At 39.5% G+C, this 18,340-nt stretch overlaps 1 protein-coding gene and 1 non-coding gene across 8 annotated transcripts in view; one reads left to right on the top strand and one right to left on the bottom strand.

The window, feature by feature from the left end:
- The window catches only part of ARNT (aryl hydrocarbon receptor nuclear translocator), a 62,581-nt gene extending 44,670 nt beyond the window's left edge, over positions 1-17,911 (bottom strand). For 4 of the 7 annotated variants that reach the window (XM_019919610.3, XM_019919611.3, XM_019919613.3 and 1 more), the window contains exon 1: positions 17,754-17,911. In XM_019919610.3, the coding sequence (XP_019775169.1) occupies positions 17,754-17,778 (25 nt within the window). In that variant the 5' untranslated portion in view covers positions 17,779-17,911. Of the gene's footprint in view, positions 1-12,833; positions 12,853-17,753 lie in introns of those variants that run through there. The other 3 variants (XM_004318637.4, XM_019919614.3, XM_073808003.1) reach the window with 2 other exon arrangements.
- Positions 3,497-3,569, top strand: TRNAR-CCU (transfer RNA arginine (anticodon CCU)). The gene has a single exon. It is a non-coding gene; the product is annotated as a tRNA-Arg (tRNA).
- Positions 17,912-18,340: the final 429 nt, after the last annotated feature.

Here is an 18,340-nt window from a genome sequence, read left to right as displayed (position 1 = left end):
TATTAAAAAAAATGTTTTTAACTAAAAATTTTTTTTAAAAAATTAGGGCTTCCCTGGTGGTGCAATGGTTGAGAGTCCGCCTGCCGATGCAGGGGACACGGGTTCGTGCCCCGTCCGGGAAGATCCCACATGCCGCGGAGCGGCTGGGCCCGTGAGCCATGGCCGCTGAGCCTGCGCGTCCGGAGCCTGTGCTCCGCAACGGGAGAGGCCACAGCAGTGAGAGGCCCGCGTACCCCAAAAAAAAAAAAAAAAAATTAAACATGGGGCTTCCCTGGTGGCGCAGTGGTTGAGAGTCCGCCTGCCGATGCAGGGGACACAGGTTCATGCCCCGGTCCGGGAAGATCCCACATGCCACGGAGAGGCTAGGCCCATGAGCCATGGCCACTGAGCCTGCGCGTCCGGAGCCCGTGCTCCGCAACGGGAGAGGCCACAACAGGGAGAGGCCTGTGTACCACAAAAAAAATAAAAATAAATAAAAAATTAAACATGACCATTCTAAAATTTATACAGGAAGGTAAGGAAACTATAATAGCTAAAACAAAGAAAAAGTGGGAGAAAAATCTACCTGAAAGACTTCTAATATAGCTACAGCAATTAAGACTGTGTGGCCCTGGCAAAGGGACAGACACTTAGATCGATGGAACCCAGAAACAGACCCACACAAATATGCCCAAATGATTTTGACAAAAGTGCAAAAGCAATTCAATGGAGGAAAGATAGCCTTTTCAACAAATGGTGCTAGAGCAACTAGACATCCATAGGCCAAAAAATGAACCTTGACCCCTTATACAAAAATTAATCAAAATGGATCATGGACTTATATGTAAAGTGTAAAACTATGTAACTTTTAGAAAAAAACACAGGAGTCGGACTTCCCTGGTGGCGCAGTGGTTAAGAATCCGCCTGCCAGTGCAAAGAACACGGGTTCGATCCCTGGTCTGGGAAGATCCCACATGCCGCAGAGCAATTAAGCCCGTGTGCCACAACTACTGAGCCTGCGCTCTAGAGCCCGTGAGCCACAACTACTGAGTCCACGTGCCACAACTACTGAAGCCTGTGCACCTAGAGCATGTGCTCGGCAACAAGAGAAGCCACCGCATAAGAAGCCCGCGCACGGCAACGAAGAGTAGCCCCCGCTCGCCGGAACTAAAGAAAGCCCACACGCAGCAATGAAGACCCAACGCAGCCAAAAATAAATAAATAAAAATAAATTTAAAAAAAAATAGGACAAAATCTGCAGGATCTAGGGGCTAGTCAAAGAGTTCTCAGACTTGGTACCATAAGCATGATCCACGAAAGGAAAAACTGGCAAACTGGACATCACTGAAATGAAAACCTTTTGCTCTGTGAAGGACATCACTGAAATGAAAAACTTTTGCTCTGTGAAAGACTGTGAGAGGATCAAAAGACAAGTTACAGAGTGGGAAAAACATTGCAACAAAGGACAAAGGACTTGTATCTAGAATATAAAAAGAACTCTCAAAACTCAACAGTAAAAAAGCAAACAGTCTTTTTTTTTTTTTTGCAGTACGCAGGCCTCTCACTGCTGTGGCCTCTCCCGTTGCGGAGCGCAGGCTCCGGACGCACAGGCTCAGCAGCCATGGCTCACGGGCCCAGCTGCTCCACGGCATGTGGGATCTTCCCGGAACGGGGCACGAACCCATGTCCCCTGCATCAGCAGGCGGACTCTCAACCACTGCACCACCAGGGAAGCCCTACACTAGTAATTAGTTTCCTTCTCTTACTGCATTATTGCAAGGGTTCTTAATCTGTGTGTCAATGGATAAAATCCACCGGTAAACTTGGATGAAGAACAATTTTCTTTCTTTACTTTCATTAATCTCTAGCTGAAATTTAGCATTTCCTTCAATCATGAAAGTACAGTATAACAGTAGTTTTAGCAGTATCTGTGATTTTGTCATCAATAAAATCAGATATCACATGACAGTTATTACAGATATCTAGAATTACTGTTACATTCAATACTACTTTGAGAATATGGCAATTATTAGACTTGTCACTACATCTTATTTATTGTGTTAATAAAGAAGAAACATTAATTTTTGTATTACAAATTTGTAATTTTTTATATTCTGATAGCTATATTTTTAATAGAATTGATTTTTCAAAATACTATGTAGTGTTATTTACACTCTGAACAACATTCTATGGGTTCAACAGGGAGAGCAAGCTGCACGCCAGGGTGATCTGGGGGCCTAGGGACCTGCCCCACCAGCTCACCAGAGTTTCCTCCCATGTGCAAGTCTTTCTGTCCCTCACCAGGGTCTCCAACTTGGCCCAGGCCAGAGAAGGTTTTTATTTAGGAGTGGATGCAACACAAAAAGTGTGATAAGAACTTTTGAAGCCTCGAAGCAAAAGTGTTACTCCTTGGCTTTACAGTGAGTGCATGGATAATCAGTGATAATAATGACTAATTTTTTTCTATGTCTTCACTGTGTGCCAGGCACTGTGCTGGGCAACTTGTGTGCCTCTCATTTATTACCACAATGACCCAATGAGGTTGAAGAAGCGTTCAACAAATGTCACCAGTCATAGGGGTCCACGTGATACAAAAGGTTAAGAATCTCTTTCTTTACTCACTTTTTTTTTTTGGCCATGCCATGCAGCTCGTGGGATCTTAGTTCCCTGACCAGGGATTGAACTCAGGCCCACGGCAGTGACAGCAAAGCACCAAATCTTAACCACTGGACTGCTCAGGAATTCCCATATTCTGATTTAATAGTCTTTTTTTCTTTAAATCAGGAATGGATTTTTAAAAATCAGAAACAAATGTTTTTATAAAGCATTTATTGATACAATCATTTTTCCCCCTTTAGTTTGTTAACGACCCAAGTATATAGGTTTTCTCAGGGTGACCAATCCTTGAGTTCCTGGAATAAATCTTGCTCAATAAATTGTAGTGGGCTGAAGAGTGTAAAAATGCATGTCCACAGAGACGCAGAATGTGACCTTACTTGGAAATAGGGTCTCTGAAGATATAATTAGTGAAGACGGAGATCATATTGAGTTAGGATGGGCTCTAAATCCAATGACTGCTGTTTTTATAAACGTAATGAGACAGACATTTGGATACAGAGACTGGAGTGATGTGTCTACAACCTAGAAAAGAGGGAACCTAACCAGCCAATATCTTCATTTCGGACGCTGAGTCTCCAGAGCTGCAAGAGAATAAATTTCTGTTGTTTTAAGCCCTCTAGTTTGTGGTAATTTGTCACTACAGGCCTGAGGACCTAATATAATAATGATGTATGATTCTTTTAACATACTCTGGATTTAACTTACTAAGATTAGCTCCTTTTAAATGGAAGAGGAACTTAGCGTGATGTTAAGTGTAGCACAGTTAAGGAGTATTCTTAGTGCACTGAACAAAAGCACCTTCTATTAAAATCATAACTTGACATAAATTACAGAAAAATAGTAAATATTTTAGTCAACACAGTCTCCCAAATTTATAGAAAAGGTACTTCTCGGGACTTCCCTCATGGTTGAGTGGTTAAGACTCCGCACTCCTAATGCAGGGGGCCCAGGTTCGATCCCTGGTCAGGGAACTACATCCCGCATGCTGCACCTAAAGATCCCGCATGCTGCAAAAAAGATCCTGCACGCGGCAATGAAGATCCCGCGTGCTACAATTAAGACCCAGCACACCCAAATAAATAAATAAATAAATTTTAACTAAATGTGACTTCCTTTCCTGAAATAGGAGAAATAATATAAAACTAAGTCATTGAAAACATGAATGAGGAAAACAGAAATGATAAAGGAAGCATTAAAAGTTGAACAGATAATGAAATGTTCAAAAAGAAATGTTGATAACAATAATTCATCATATTCCTACCTTGTATAAAATATGAACCACTTTGGATGTGTTTTCTTTTTTTCATAAACCTATTTATTTACTCTTTTTTTTTTTTTTTTTTTTTTTGCGGTATGCGGGCCTCTCACTGTTGTGGCCTCTCCCGTTGCAGAGCACAGGCTCTGGACGCGCAGGCTCAGCAGCCATGGCTCACGGGCCCATCCGCTCCACGGCATGTGGGATCTTCCCAGACAGGGGCACGAACCTGCATCCCCTGCATCGGCAGGCGGACTCTCAACCACTGCGCCACCAGGGAAGCCCTATTTACTCATTTTTATTTTTGGCTGCGTTGTGTCTTTGCTGCTACACGCGGGCCCTCTCCAGTTGTGGGGAGCAGGGACCACTCTTCCCTGTGGTGCACGGGCCTCTCATTGCTGTGGCCTCTCCCGCAGCAGACCACCGGCTCTAGGGGCAAGGGCTCAGTAGTTGTGGCTCTCAGGCTCTAGAGCGCAGGCTCAGCAGTCATGGCACACAGGCCCAGCTGCTCTGCAGCATGTGGGATCCTCCCGGGCCAGGGATCGAACCCATGTACCCTGCACTGGCAGGCAGACTCCCAACCACTGTGCCACCAGAGAAGTCCTGGATGTGTTTTTTAATATTTTACTTATTATTCCTAAAACCTACCTCCAAATTATATTTATAATAAACTGCATCTAAACTCAAAATACAAAACCTCTTTTATGCATGTCTTTTGTTACATGCCCAAGCATTATAACTGCCTTTAATACTGGATAAAGAGAGTACTCAAATACTCACCATTAAAATGTTGATGCATCACAAAGCTACAGTAATCAAAATAGTGTGACAGTGGCATAGAGACAGACACATAGACCAACAAAATAGAATACAGAGCCCAGAAATAAAACCTCACATATACGGTCAAACGATTTTCAACAAGAGTGTCACAACCGTTCAATGGGGAAAGGATAATCTTTTCAACAAATGGTGCTGGGAAAACTGGATACCTGCATGTTAAAAAAAATGAAGTTGTATCCTTCCTTACATTACCTAATATACAAAAATTAACTCAAAGTGGATCAAAGATCTAAACGTAAGAGCAAAAAGTATGCAACTCATAGAAGAAAACAGGGAAAAAGCTTCATGACACTGGATGTGGCAATTTCTTGGATATATCAAAAGCACAAGCAACAAAAGTAAAAAATAGATAAATTGGACTTCATCAAAATTAGAAATTTTGTGCATCAAAGAACACTGTATCAACAGAGTAAAAAGGCAACCCACAGAATGGGAGAAAACAGTTGTGATCCATATGTGTGATGAGATTAAAATCCAGAATACATAAAGAACTCCTATGACTCAACAACAACAAAAAAAGACAACCTAATTAAAAAATGGACAAAGGACTTGAACATGTTTCTCCAAAGAAAATATACAAATGGCCAATAAGCACATGAAAAGATGCCTAATATCACTAATGATTAGAGAAATGCAAATCAAAACTACACTGAGATATCACCTCACACCCATTAGGATGGACACCATGAAAAATAAAAAAAATAATAGTATGTGTTAACAAGGATGTGAGGGAATTGAAACTATTGTACACTTTTGGTAGGAATGTAAAAGTGGCAGCCACTATTGAGAATAGTATGGAAATTCCTCAAAAAATTAAAACTACAATGAATATATAATCCAGCAATTCCACTTCTGGGCATATACTAAAAAGAACTGAAATTTGAAAGTAGGGTCTTGAAAAGACACTTGTACAACACCCAGGTTCAAAGCAGCATTAGTCACAAAAGCCAAGAGGAAGAAGCAACCCAGTGTTGATCAAGATGAATGGATCTTTAAATACACAGCATATACATCCAATGGAATACTATCCAGCCTTTAAAAAGAAGGAAATTCTGCAACATGCTACAACATGGATGAACCTTGAAAATATTATGCTAAGTGAAATAATCCAGTCACAAAAAGACAAATACTGCAGGATTCCACTTATATAAGGTACCTAGAATAGTCAGATTCATAGAGTGTAGAATGGCGGCGTGGGCTGGAGGGACTGGGGAACAGGAAGTAATTGTTTAATAAGTACAGAGTTTTAATTTTGCAAGATGAAAAAGTTCTGGAAGTGGATGGTGGTGATGGCTGCATAACAATGTGACTATACTAATGCCACTGACCTGTACACTTAAAAATAGTTAAAAAGAATATGAAAAATAATGTACATATAATGGTGTAACTGAGTCATTTTGCTGTACATCAGTAATTAACACAACATTGTAATTCAGCTACACTTCAATTAAAAATAAATTTTAGGGGCTTCCCTGGTGGCGCAGTGGATAGGAGTCTGCCTGACAATGCAGTAGACACGGGTTTGTTCCCTGGTCCAGAAGGATCCCACATGCCGCAGAGCAACTAAGCCCGTGCGCCACAACTACTGAGCTTGCGCTTGAGAGTCCGTGAGCCACAACTACTGAGCCCGTGTGCCTAGAGCCCGGGCTCCACAACAGGAGAGGCCACCGTGATGGATGGCCCGCACACCACAACAAAGAGTGGCCCCCGCTTGCCGCAACTAGAGAAAGCCTGTGTGCAGCAACGAAGACCCAACACAGCCAAAAAGAAATAAATAAAATAAAAATTGTTTTTAAATTGTTAATAAATTTTTAAAAAGTTAAAAAGGCAAATTTTATGTGTATTTTGCCACAATAAAAAAATTTCAATATATAAAAAAATTTTTGAGGTGGATCTATATGATTGAAATGGAAAGTTATTCACCATATATGATATGGAAAAATAAGCTACAGAAAATTATATATAATATAATCCTTTATAAAGGTTATATGCATAACAAAAGCCTGGAAGAATTCATTTCTATTTAGTGCATGCCTATTATATGCCAGGCATTGTTGCAGGCCCTAGAGATAGAACAATAAATAAAAGAGACAAAAATCCTAACTTTTTTTACATGTTAGTGGAAGAGAAAGATAAATTGAGAAATGATTAAAATATAAAATGGGTTGATAATATGAAACTGACATTTTATTTATTTATTTATTTTTTGCAGTACGCAGGCCTCTCACTGCTGTGGCCTCTTCCGTGGCGGAGCACAGGCTCCGGACGCGCAGGCTCAGCGGCCATGGCTCATGGGCCCAGCCGTTCCACAGCACGTGGGATCCTCCCGGACCGGGGCACAAACCCGTGTCCCCTGCATTGGCAGGCGGACTCTCAACCACTGCGCCACCAGGGAAGCCCGAAACTGACATTTTATAGGTAAAAAATGGATAGTCATTTCATTTGGTTTGACCTAACGATATGTTATATAGTGATAAATGTGGAGAAAAATAAACTAGGGGAGTCAACTCAGAAATACATAAAGGTTCCAGCAATTTTAGATGCTGAGGGAAGACCTCGCTGAAAAGGTTAACATTTAAGGAAAGGTCAGAAGGAGGTAAAGGAACAAACCATGCAGGTATCTGGGAAAAATGCATTCCAGGCAGAGTGCAAAGACCCAGAGGTGAGAGCATGCCTAAGTTCTAGAAATGGTGTGGATGACATCATGGCTAGAACGGAGTGAGCAAATGTTACACAATAAACTATTAACAGTCGTTATCTATGGGATGGCATTTAGAGACTCCTATATTTGATTTTCTACATATCCATTTCGTTTTCTCTTTTACATTAAACATATATTACTTTTACAATCAGGAAATGCGTGATCCCAATTTTTTAAAAAGAAAATTTATGTGCATGTGTCTATGTGTGTGGCATGTGTTGAAAATCTTAGAGAACACAAATCAAACTCTAAAGTGAGATAAATCTAGATTCCAATCCTAGGGTTACCACTTACTACGTATGACCTTGGGCAAATTATTTAATCTCTCAGGGTTTATCTGTAAAATGTAGCTAATGACAGTACCTACCTTTGGGGAAGATTAAATTAGATACTGCACGTGAATAGTGCCTGACACATTGTAAAGTACGCCTTGAATAGTAGCTTTGTAAAAATATATCGAACACCAATTTGTTAACTGGTTTTGCCATTACTAATTTTTACATTACAAAAGTAATATATTAAAATATGGATATACAGAAACTCAGATGTAGACGTCTCTAAAAATACTCAATACAGAAGCAAACAGTCAAAAGTAAAATCCTCCACACATATACCCCAGCTTCCCCCATGGGAAACTGCTGTTAACATTTTGATACGAATCCTTCCAGACCTTTTTCTATACACCATATATTACAGGGTTTTAGCAATTTTTACATAACAAAGGAGAGGGACCATATTATATTTATTCTGAAACTTTTATTTTTTTCCAATTAACAATGTATCTTGGAAGGTATATCATGTCAATAAACACTGTTAGCTCATTCTTTTTAAGTTATACAGTATTTCATAGTACAAACGTACACATTTATGACATTCAAACTATCATTATCATAAATAATGTTTCAATGAATATCCTTGTATATCTTTAAGCAAAGATGCCAGTATTACCTACAACTAAAAAATTTCTAAAAATGACTCGCTGGATGTAAAGGAGCATATTTAAAACTGCCCATTACCCTCCAAGAAGGTCATACCAATTGAGAACCTCACCAATGGTATCAAATTACCCATACCTCCAACAGCACTGGACCTTAGCAATCTTCAAATTTTTACTAATTTTCCAGGTATAAAATGATTATCATTGTTGGTTTGATGTGGATTTCTCTATCATTAGTAAAACTGAGTTTACTTTATATGTTATTACTATTAACTTTTTCCAGTTAAATTTTAAATAGCTAATATATGTAACTTTCCTAAGAAAAGACAAAATTTTCCCATAAAAAATAAATTCCATACTTTCAATAATAGGTTTTTATGGGATCTAAAGGATAGAGAAATTTAGAGAAAAAAAAGATAATTGAGATGGTTTAAATTAAGGTCTGACACACTCCCTAGCGCAGAGAAGGTACTCAACAGGAAGGAAAAACTAAAGGAAATAAAGCTACCAGCCAGCCAGCCAGCCAGCCAGGAAGTTTCAGAAAAGTTGGTCAAGCTGGACCTCAGAAAAACTAAAGAAGAGGAAAAAGACATTCCACATAGACAAAAGAACATGAGCAAATCATAAAGGGAGATATGAATATAGCTGTGAGGAGGTGTAGGGAAACAGGCCTGTAAAGAGCAGAGTCTGTATTCAGGAGAAAATATAAGATGTCAAATGCTAGCCAACTGTAAGAAGGCCTTGAATGCCAAGATGAAATCTTAAATCTGATTCAATAAGCAACTGAAAGACAAAATATATTAAGTCAGAGTGACAAGAAGAAAATGTAAGTTAAAAGATTAATTTGACAGATTTAAAATTTGAATAGAAGCAGGGAAACGAGACTAATCAAAAATGAGGTGTGGGGTGTAGAAGGCAGGGCAAATGAAAGCTAAAATAAAAAGGATTAGTTTGATATCTGTTTAAGCAGCAGGTGGATTCCCAGATCCTCTCCCTGTCCCTTCCAGCAGGGAAAATGCCCCTCCACCACCCAGTCAAAAAACTGATTTATTCTCTGAAGAGTGTAAACCAGAGGTCCTCTGGACTGGGGAACACCAGACAAATTTGAAAGTGAGGTTACAATACTGAAAACAGGGTAACTAACAGCAATGTATGCAAAATGGATGTATCCTGTTGTACTGCTTCTTTCCTGTATTCCATGTTTCCTCTTTCTTGGTTTACTCTTGCCTATTGGTAAATCTCATCCCCTAGTAAGTTCCTGAGAAAGAGTATAAGGGAGACCTTGGGTATGTGAAAATATCTTTCTTCCACTTCACTAACTGATAGTTTGCCTAGGTATGGAATTCTGAGTTGGAGATTACTTTCCCTCAGAATTTTGAAGGCATTGCTCCATTGTCATCTATCTTCCAGTGTGACTACTGAGAAGCAAAACTAATCTGATTCCTTATTTATTTATTTTTTTTGCGGTACGCGGGCCTCTCACTGCTGTGGCCTCTCCCGCTGCGGTGCACAGGCTCCGGACGCGCAGGCTCAGCGGCCATGGCTCACGGGCCCAGCCGCTCCGCGGCATGTGGGATCTTCCCGGACTGGGGCACAAACCCGTGTCCCCTGCATCGGCAGGCAGACTCTCAACCACTGCGCCACCAGGGAAGCCCCCTTCTTATTTTTAACTGACCAATTTTCTTCTCTCTGGAGCTTATAGGATACTCTTTGTATCTGATGCTGAAATTTCATAATAATGTGCCTTGAGTGGGTGAGTTTTTCATTCATTGTTCTGGCTCCTTCAATTTGAAAACTCTTGCCTTTTACTTCTGGGACATTTTATTTAATCAAAAGTTAAAAGTTTGGTTAAAAGAAATAAAAATGGATGTCACTGGGGAGAAGAAGCTGAGAGAAGGGGTAGAGGACTGCTGTTTTTATAACAAATCATGTAACACTAAGTCATTAAATATATGCATGGGTAATTTTTATTAAAATAATTTTTAACATATATATGTTTAAATAAATATATTTTAAGAATCACAGATGTAGAAAACAAACTTATGGTTACCAAAGGGGAAAGGGGGAGAGGGATAACTTGGGAGATTGGGATTGACATATACGCACTACTATATATAAAACAGATAACTAATTAAGAACCTACTTATATAGCACAGGGAACTATACTCAATACTCTGTAATGACTTATATGGGAAAAGAATCTAAAAAAGAGTAGATATACATATATGTATAACTGATACACTTTGCTGTACAGCAGAAACTAACACAACATTGTAAAGCAACTATAATCCAATAAAGATCAATTTTAAAAAATTAATAAATACATCTATTTTGGGTATATATTTTATATGGTTAAAATGTTTTATATGTTTTAATATCCTTATATGTTTAAAAATGCTTTTTTTAAATGCAAAAAAAAACAAGATGTGATAACAAATCAGATAAATACATAAAAGAATCCAAACACATCTAATTGCTTAACCTGGGGAACTGGAAAAACTGCAATAGTCACAAAAGATACAGAAAAATTAGGAAGGTCAGCAGATCTGAAGGAAATACTAGTGACTATATATATATATATATATATATATATATATAAAAATAACATGTTACAGTTATTCAAATAAAGTTTTTTTTTAAATAGATGAAAATACAGGAAAAGAAGCTTATGTGAGAAGACAGGAATAAAAATTTTAGAGAGTCTTCAATATATAAAAGATAAATGAGGGAAGGAGATACAGTAGTTACCAAATAAATGTTTAATTGAGGCAGGTAGGTGGGCAAATAGAAATGAAGGAAGTTGACTGGCTTACTAATTAATTAATCAATTAAGAGCTCCAGTCCCAGGAGTGAGACTAGAAAAGGAGAAGCATAATGAACAAGAAAAAGAAAATGAGCAGGCCTAAGGAACAAAGAAGGAAGAGTCAGTGAGAAAGAACAAGCAATGCAGTGTCTCTGAAGCCAAATTCAAGAAGTTCATCAAAAAGGGACAATAATGGGGTATGAAAAACTAGGAGAAGGATTCCAGTAAGAGTTAAGGATTCCAGTAAAAGTTGTTTAAAGAGGTGAAAAACAACTATGAAGAAAGAATACAAGAAGTTATAGAAACAATTTTAGGAACTGCAACACTCTTCCAGCAACTTTTTCAGCACCTTGCACTCACTTCTCCATCCAAGCAACTGTGCCATCCTGGCTGTTGGACGTGGTATTTCACCTTCTTCATCTACTAAAAAAGACAATACCCCACCCTCCTCCTCCTCAAAAAGTATCCATTGTGCCACATTTCTGTAGGAAGTGACTTTAAGTCACAATGGAGAAAGTCTTATAACTTAGTAATTAAGAATACTGTCTAGGGCTTCCCTGGTGGCGCAGTGGTTGAGAGTCCGCCTGCCAATGCAGGGGACACGGGTTCGTGCCCCGGTCCGGGAGGATCCCACATGCCGTGGAGCGGCTGGGCCCGTGAGCCATGGCTGCTGAGCCTGAGCTCTGCAACGGGAAAGGCCACAACAGTGAGAGGCCTGCGTATCGCAAAAAAAAAAAAAAAAAAAAGAATACTGTCTAAAGACCACAAATAATAAATGTTGGTGAGGATGTGGAAAAATAGGAACCCTCAGACACTGTTAGTGGAAATGTAAAACGGCGTAGCCACTGTGCAAAACAGTATGGAGGTTTCCCAAAAAAGACTAAAAATTAAAGTACCATATGACCCAGCAATCCCACTCGGGGGAATTTATCCAAAAAAAACAAAACAAAACACTAATTCAAAAGATACTTGTACTCCAATGTTCATAGCAGCATTACTTACAATTGCCAAGATATGGAAGCAACCTAAGTGTCCATCAACAGACAAATGGATAAAGAAGATGTAGTACATATATACAACGGAATACTACTCAGCCATAAAAATGAAACTTGCCATTTGCAAAAACATGGATGGACTTGGAGGGTATTATGTTAAGTGAAATAAGTCAAACAGAGAAAGACAAACAATGTATGATATCACTTATATGTGGAATCTAAAAAATAATACATACTCCTGAACATAACAAACAAGAAACAGACTCACAGATATAGAAAACAAATTAGTGGTTACTAGTAGGGAGAAGGAAGAGGGGAGAGACAAGATGAGGGTAGGGGATTAAGAGCTACAAACTACTATATATAAAATAAATAAGCTACAAGGATCTATAGTACAACAAAGGGCATACAGCCAATATTTAATAATAACTATAAATGGAATATAACCTTTAAAATTGTGAGTCACTATGTTGTACACCTGAAACATATAATATTGTACATCAACTATATTTTAATTTAAAAAAAGAAAAAAAAACTCCTAAAAAAAAAAATTTGTGTAGACGGACTGCCAGCAATCAAAATGTCTCTACCCACCCCCCAAAAAAACTGTCTCTACCCGCTACTAGCTATGTGACTTCAGACAAACTAATTATTCACTCTGTGCCTTAGTTTCCTCATCTGAAAACAAGAATATTAATATATACCTCATAGGAGTCTTGTAAAGATTAAATGAGGAGACTTCCCTGGTGGTCCAACGATTAAGAATCCGCCTTCCAATGCAGGGGACCCAGGTTCGACCCCTGGTCAGGCAACTAAGATCCCACATGCCGCAGGGCAACTAAGTCCGCGCACCGCAACTACTGAGCCTCTGCACCACAACTAGAGAGTCCACATGCCACAACTATTGAGCCCGTGCGCTCTGGAGTCTGTGCGCCACAACTAAGACCAGACACAGCTAAAATTAAAAAAATAAATAAAAAAATAAATAACTTTTTTTAAAGAAAAATATTAAATGAGATAAATATATGAATATTAAGTGAGGTAATATATTTATAACAATATCTGGCATATAATTATTGTTAGCTATTATAAATTAATTCATGTTGTTAATGGTTTAATTAGTGTTATCCTTTCAAAGGTATTTTCATATTAACAGTGCATAAAGATATGAACCTCCAATGCCAGGTTTTACAACATTCATTTATTCAACAAACATTTACTGAACTGTAGTCCTACGTACTAGGCACCCCTGGGAGCAGTAGGGTGCTGTGGTGAACAAGGGAGGTAAAGGTCCTACTCTCATGGAACTTAAATTCTAATTAAGTTGTTGAAGTCATAAACTTAGTTTGTCTACTCAACTAGAGAAAATGTGAAGGGACAAATACAAAATGAAGAAATGATGAAAAGAGATGCAAATTTAGAGAATTTATTTGGAAACTAAGAGATGGTTTCTAACATACAGAATAGCCAACAAAACAGGAAAGTGTAGCCTGGCATATAGTAAGAACTTAATAGATGTTTAATAAATGTGCCAGTTCCTCTCTCTAGGTTTGTTTTCTTACATGTAAAATGACAGGAGTTACCTTGAATCCAACTCCAATATTCGTTGATGTCTACTTATTGAAATCATCATGGCATATTAGGCAGCATTCTTAAAAACAGATGGCTGTACAGGCAGGGCCTATCATTGGGTGTGGGTGATGGGCCCAAATAGACTCCACTGAGCTCAGGCCTTGCATATCACAAGAGCTTTAAATGTATCCTTTACTGTTACATCTAAATAAGATCAGCTATACAACCACAGAGACACTGGATAACACTGACAGAAATGTCACCCTTGCACCTCTATACAGGACTATACCGCCAGGGAATTAACATTTAAAATAAATATTGTAAATAGCCTGAAGGGGAAAAAAAAAAAGATGGTTCCAAAGATAGTTTCTACAATTAAGGATTCAAATTTTACTAGTTTTGAAATTAAATATGCCCCAAATGTCATAACCTAAGTAAAATCAAGGAAAAAGTGTTTAGTTTCCTTGAGTGTTGCAATTTAGTTTTTTGAAGATCAACCACCACTTGGTACTGTGGAAATCCCTACTGTTACTGCCTTAGAAGAAAGTCATCCATAGCAGACAACCACAAAAGACTTTCACAAAACATCCATGAAACAACATATTCTCATCTGTTAGTGGATTGTTTGAGTAGAGGAGTAGGGTTGGAATGCAAAAAAGTAAAGTGAGAGACCACTATTTCAAAACAACAAGAAAAGTAGAGTTCCAAGAATGCAGAAGTATCTACTTCTTAATTTCTAAAAAAACAGAAAAGATTCAGTTTGGTGCCACAATTCGAACAGCATAAAAAGTATATGGATTAAGGTTCTTTTTCAAAAATGTTAATTGTATTTCAATTGCTGAATTAGTAAACTATATTTAAACACTTTTGAAATAGGTTTTTGCAATAGAATATAATTTTTAAAGTATCTTGGCATTGTAATTTTATACTGCATAAATTCCTATTTTCCTGTATCTGAAAAAGGTTAAGTAAAGGTAATGGGTAAGAAGTCTTCTAATTGATGCTTTAAAAACTATAATTTATGAAGGTAAAAATTATGTGGAAAAAAAAAGTTTTCCTAAGTGTCAGCCTTACAAACCCAAACAAGTGTGTTCCTTCCTTTGCCTTCTACCCGTTCTCTACCCACAATAAATGGTACCTAATACCACAAAAAGAGGTCCCTGGGAAAGAGAACACCAGAATCAAGGAAGAAGAAAACTGCACTCCTAAAAATTCATTCACATCTCTGGTTTGAATACTGAATTATAAATCAAATAACTAATCTATTCCCAAACAGTGCCTTAGCCGATACATTACAAATCACACGTGCAATTTTTTAAATGTTTCTCAAAATGTTTAGTTATGTAGACAAGAAAGATATAGCCTAAGACTTCATGGACCACCCACCCACTCACTTATCTTGCCACTGCTAAGTAGAATTAGTGAAAAATAATAGAATATGAAGAATTATCAATTACGCAGAAAAAAGCCACCACCACATTAGAACTATTACTTCAACGTAACTCTTAGATTGTGGAGTATAAACTATATCTTACTCTTCTTTTGATCCAGCACCATGTTAAGACATAGAGAAAAATGCAAAGGAACCAGGTCCCCTGCAAGACCCTGAAAGGACACCAACAGTCTCTAAATCAAACTCTAAATACAACTAAAATGATCAAGTATTGTTATTAACACTAAGGATTAACTTAAATGAAGCTTAGAAGAGTTAAATAATTATTACCAAAATTCTTTGCAGACATATGTGAGGACAGAACAAACAAGAACCATAGGGAAACTTAACTAGCAAAATGACAAAGTAGAAAAAACTCAAAGAAATCAGTCTGATGTCCCTAGTCCTTAAAATGACTCTAAGGATTAAAGGTTTGACCATGCAACAAAGAATTCTGACCTGAAAACCATTTACTTTCTTTTCACTGAGCACAGTTCATTCCCACCCTGTGTCCCTACATTTATGGTCCTCATTTCCCAAAACGGAACAGGCTATCAAAACTCCACAATGCAACTATGATCTCTTCCTTTTGATACAAAGAGGCAAAACAAGAATTGAAGGAAGAAAATGCACTTTCTAATTTAATTATCATGTGTTGAACTTGGGATCAATAACTTGTAAGAGATGGGAGAATTATCCAACATCGAAAAAGAACCCTAGGGCTTCCCTTGTGGCGCAGTGGTTGAGAGTCCAGGGTTCGTGCCCTGGTCCAGGAAGATCCCACATGCCCAGCGGAGCAGCTAGGCCCGTGAGCCATGGCCGCTGAGCCTGTGCTCCGCAACGGGAAAGGCCACAACAGTGAGAGGTCCGCAAAAAAAGAACCCTAAAAACTGCAGAAGCAGGCTGCCAAAGGGCAATAAACAAAGTAACTGTTTCATCATAAGCAAGGATTCTGCACAAATGAATGTTATTTTCTGCTTACAGTTTTAAGTTGATATTGATCAGCTAATGAAAATGTGGTCAAGAGATTGTCATTCTGGTTACTGTTGTTTAAAAAACAAAACAAAATAAAGCAACCCAACCCACACTGCTGGGAAAAAAGCTTCTGACATATGCACTAAACTTCTTTACCCAGGCCACCTCTTAATAAGAGAAATGCTTTGCAACTTGACTAGGGTTATATAAGTATTTTGCAATGTGTTATCAGTTTAAAATCTTGTTTATTTACTCCCTAGTTAACAGGTTATTTTACTTCAAGGTCAGGTCTGCCATAATAATAGCATCTTTCTGATTTTATTCCATCACTCAGCACTTCCTGCAATGCAATTTTAGCCATTAACTTTATCTCCTTTTCCTCTTAAAATATTTAAAAGATTTAAAAATATGATATTGACATGTGACAAATTAACTTCTTTAAATAGGTCTGTTCCCAGAAACATGGTAGGAAAGACAGTAAATTTCAGTGATTCAATTGTAATAGCAAAAGCTGAGTACTGTAAAATACTACTGCCTTTCAGAGACACGAAAAAAAATCCAGTTTAAGTTTTAACAAGGGAACAGCAGTGAATCCTTCCCACTACCATATTTTCAAGTTATTCACCCCCACCTCTCACTTCTTTTCTAAGGCTATCAAAGATAAGGATTTCTGGGGAATAGCCAAGGTCAGCAAAGTAAACTAGGATCCCTTAAATGAAATACTTCCTAGGGAGAAATAACTGTAATGTACTGGAAAGAGGACTGGGACTAGGAATTTGAAGACCTGATCTGTCTAGACCTGCTGCTGCACTACACCCCATTCCATCTTTTAGACATGACTGACTAGATTTTTAACGTTCAAGCTCCCACTTTAGAAGAGATGTTCATTGAGAAATAGCATGAACTGAACTTTTCTTAAAGAATGGGAACTGCCTTGACCCACCTAACAAGATTTAAACCTGGGTCCTGGATGCTTGCTGTTGGCAAGATCTATCCTGTAACTCAAACATTACACAAACCTCTGCCTTCAGCAGCTAATGACACTAGAGGCACCTCTTAATACATAAACGCAAGTTTCAAAGGATAGCCCTCGGATAGGGAGGGAGGAGGTACAGCTTCTTTTTTTTTTAAGAAACTGAGTATGAATTCAAAGATTTTTAAAATTTAAAATCTAAACGTTTGGAAGTAACACCTCAGCTAAACAGCAACATGATCCTATGAGTCCCAACTACCTTTAAAGTAAAACGAGCCACACTGCCCACAGTTATTCGGCATCAAGCAGGTCCACAGTGGGCAGAAGGCTGAAAGAGGACTACATCGCACACCAGAAAGCCGCCACAAGAGTGGAGGCGGGCCAGCCCCGCACGGACAGCTGCTCAAACAGAACTCGGGGCAAGGAATCCCCAACTCCCACCCGCCTGCTCCCTCCCTCCACCTCGGGTCTCCCCTATTCCCCAGGGGCGGGCCCCTCCCCCAGGTCACTCCCCTCCCCCAGGTCACTCCCCTCCCCCACCGCCCCGTAGCCACCCCCACGCGTCTCAGCGCCCTCAGCCCCAACTACGGCCCCTCAGCGCTGGGTCTACCCAGTTGCCAACCCCTTCAGCCCCTCCTCCTTGAGAGGCACCCCAGTCCTCCGTCTCCTCACCGGGATTAGCAGTAGTCGCCGCCATAGCTGTAGATGCCACCGCCGCCGCACCCCCCCCAGTGGGAGGAGCCACCGCCAAGGAACCGGGGGGAGGGGGAGGGGAGAGCCACTCCCCAGACGCGGCGCCGTACTGCCGCCAATGCTACCGCGGAATCCAAGATGGCGGCTGCAGCAACCGCCCCCCGCCCCACCATCCCCAGCCCCTACGACGGAGAGACCCGCCCCTAGAGGGGGCGGGGTCATCCCCAAGGCCAGCCTCCTCGGGAAAACTGACCAATGGAATCGCAAAACGACCAGAAGCAGGGCTGGCCACGGAGCTGCCAGCCAGTCCAGTGGAGGAGGGAGGGCGAGGAAGAAGTCCAGCTGTCTCTCTAATTCCGCCTCTTCTACCTTAGAGGTCAGCGATCGAGTGACGTCAGTGAAAAATAATTTTACTAAAAAGCTTCGCTGGGTGGTGGATTCGCCTGGTCGGCCACTCTGCAGATGATTTGTTTTGTAAATCTTCTTTAGGTGCCCTACTGCTTAAACTTCACTTCGTGATTTGTAATCCTTTCTAGTTTTTTCCTCTTTTAAGGACCTTTGTCCCT

This window comes from Tursiops truncatus, chromosome 1 (genome assembly GCF_011762595.2).
Source record: "Tursiops truncatus isolate mTurTru1 chromosome 1, mTurTru1.mat.Y, whole genome shotgun sequence".
In the NCBI taxonomy this organism is placed as follows: domain Eukaryota; kingdom Metazoa; phylum Chordata; class Mammalia; order Artiodactyla; family Delphinidae; genus Tursiops; species Tursiops truncatus.
Note: the sequence above shows the minus strand (reverse complement) of the source record. Positions and strands in the feature narration are given on the sequence as shown.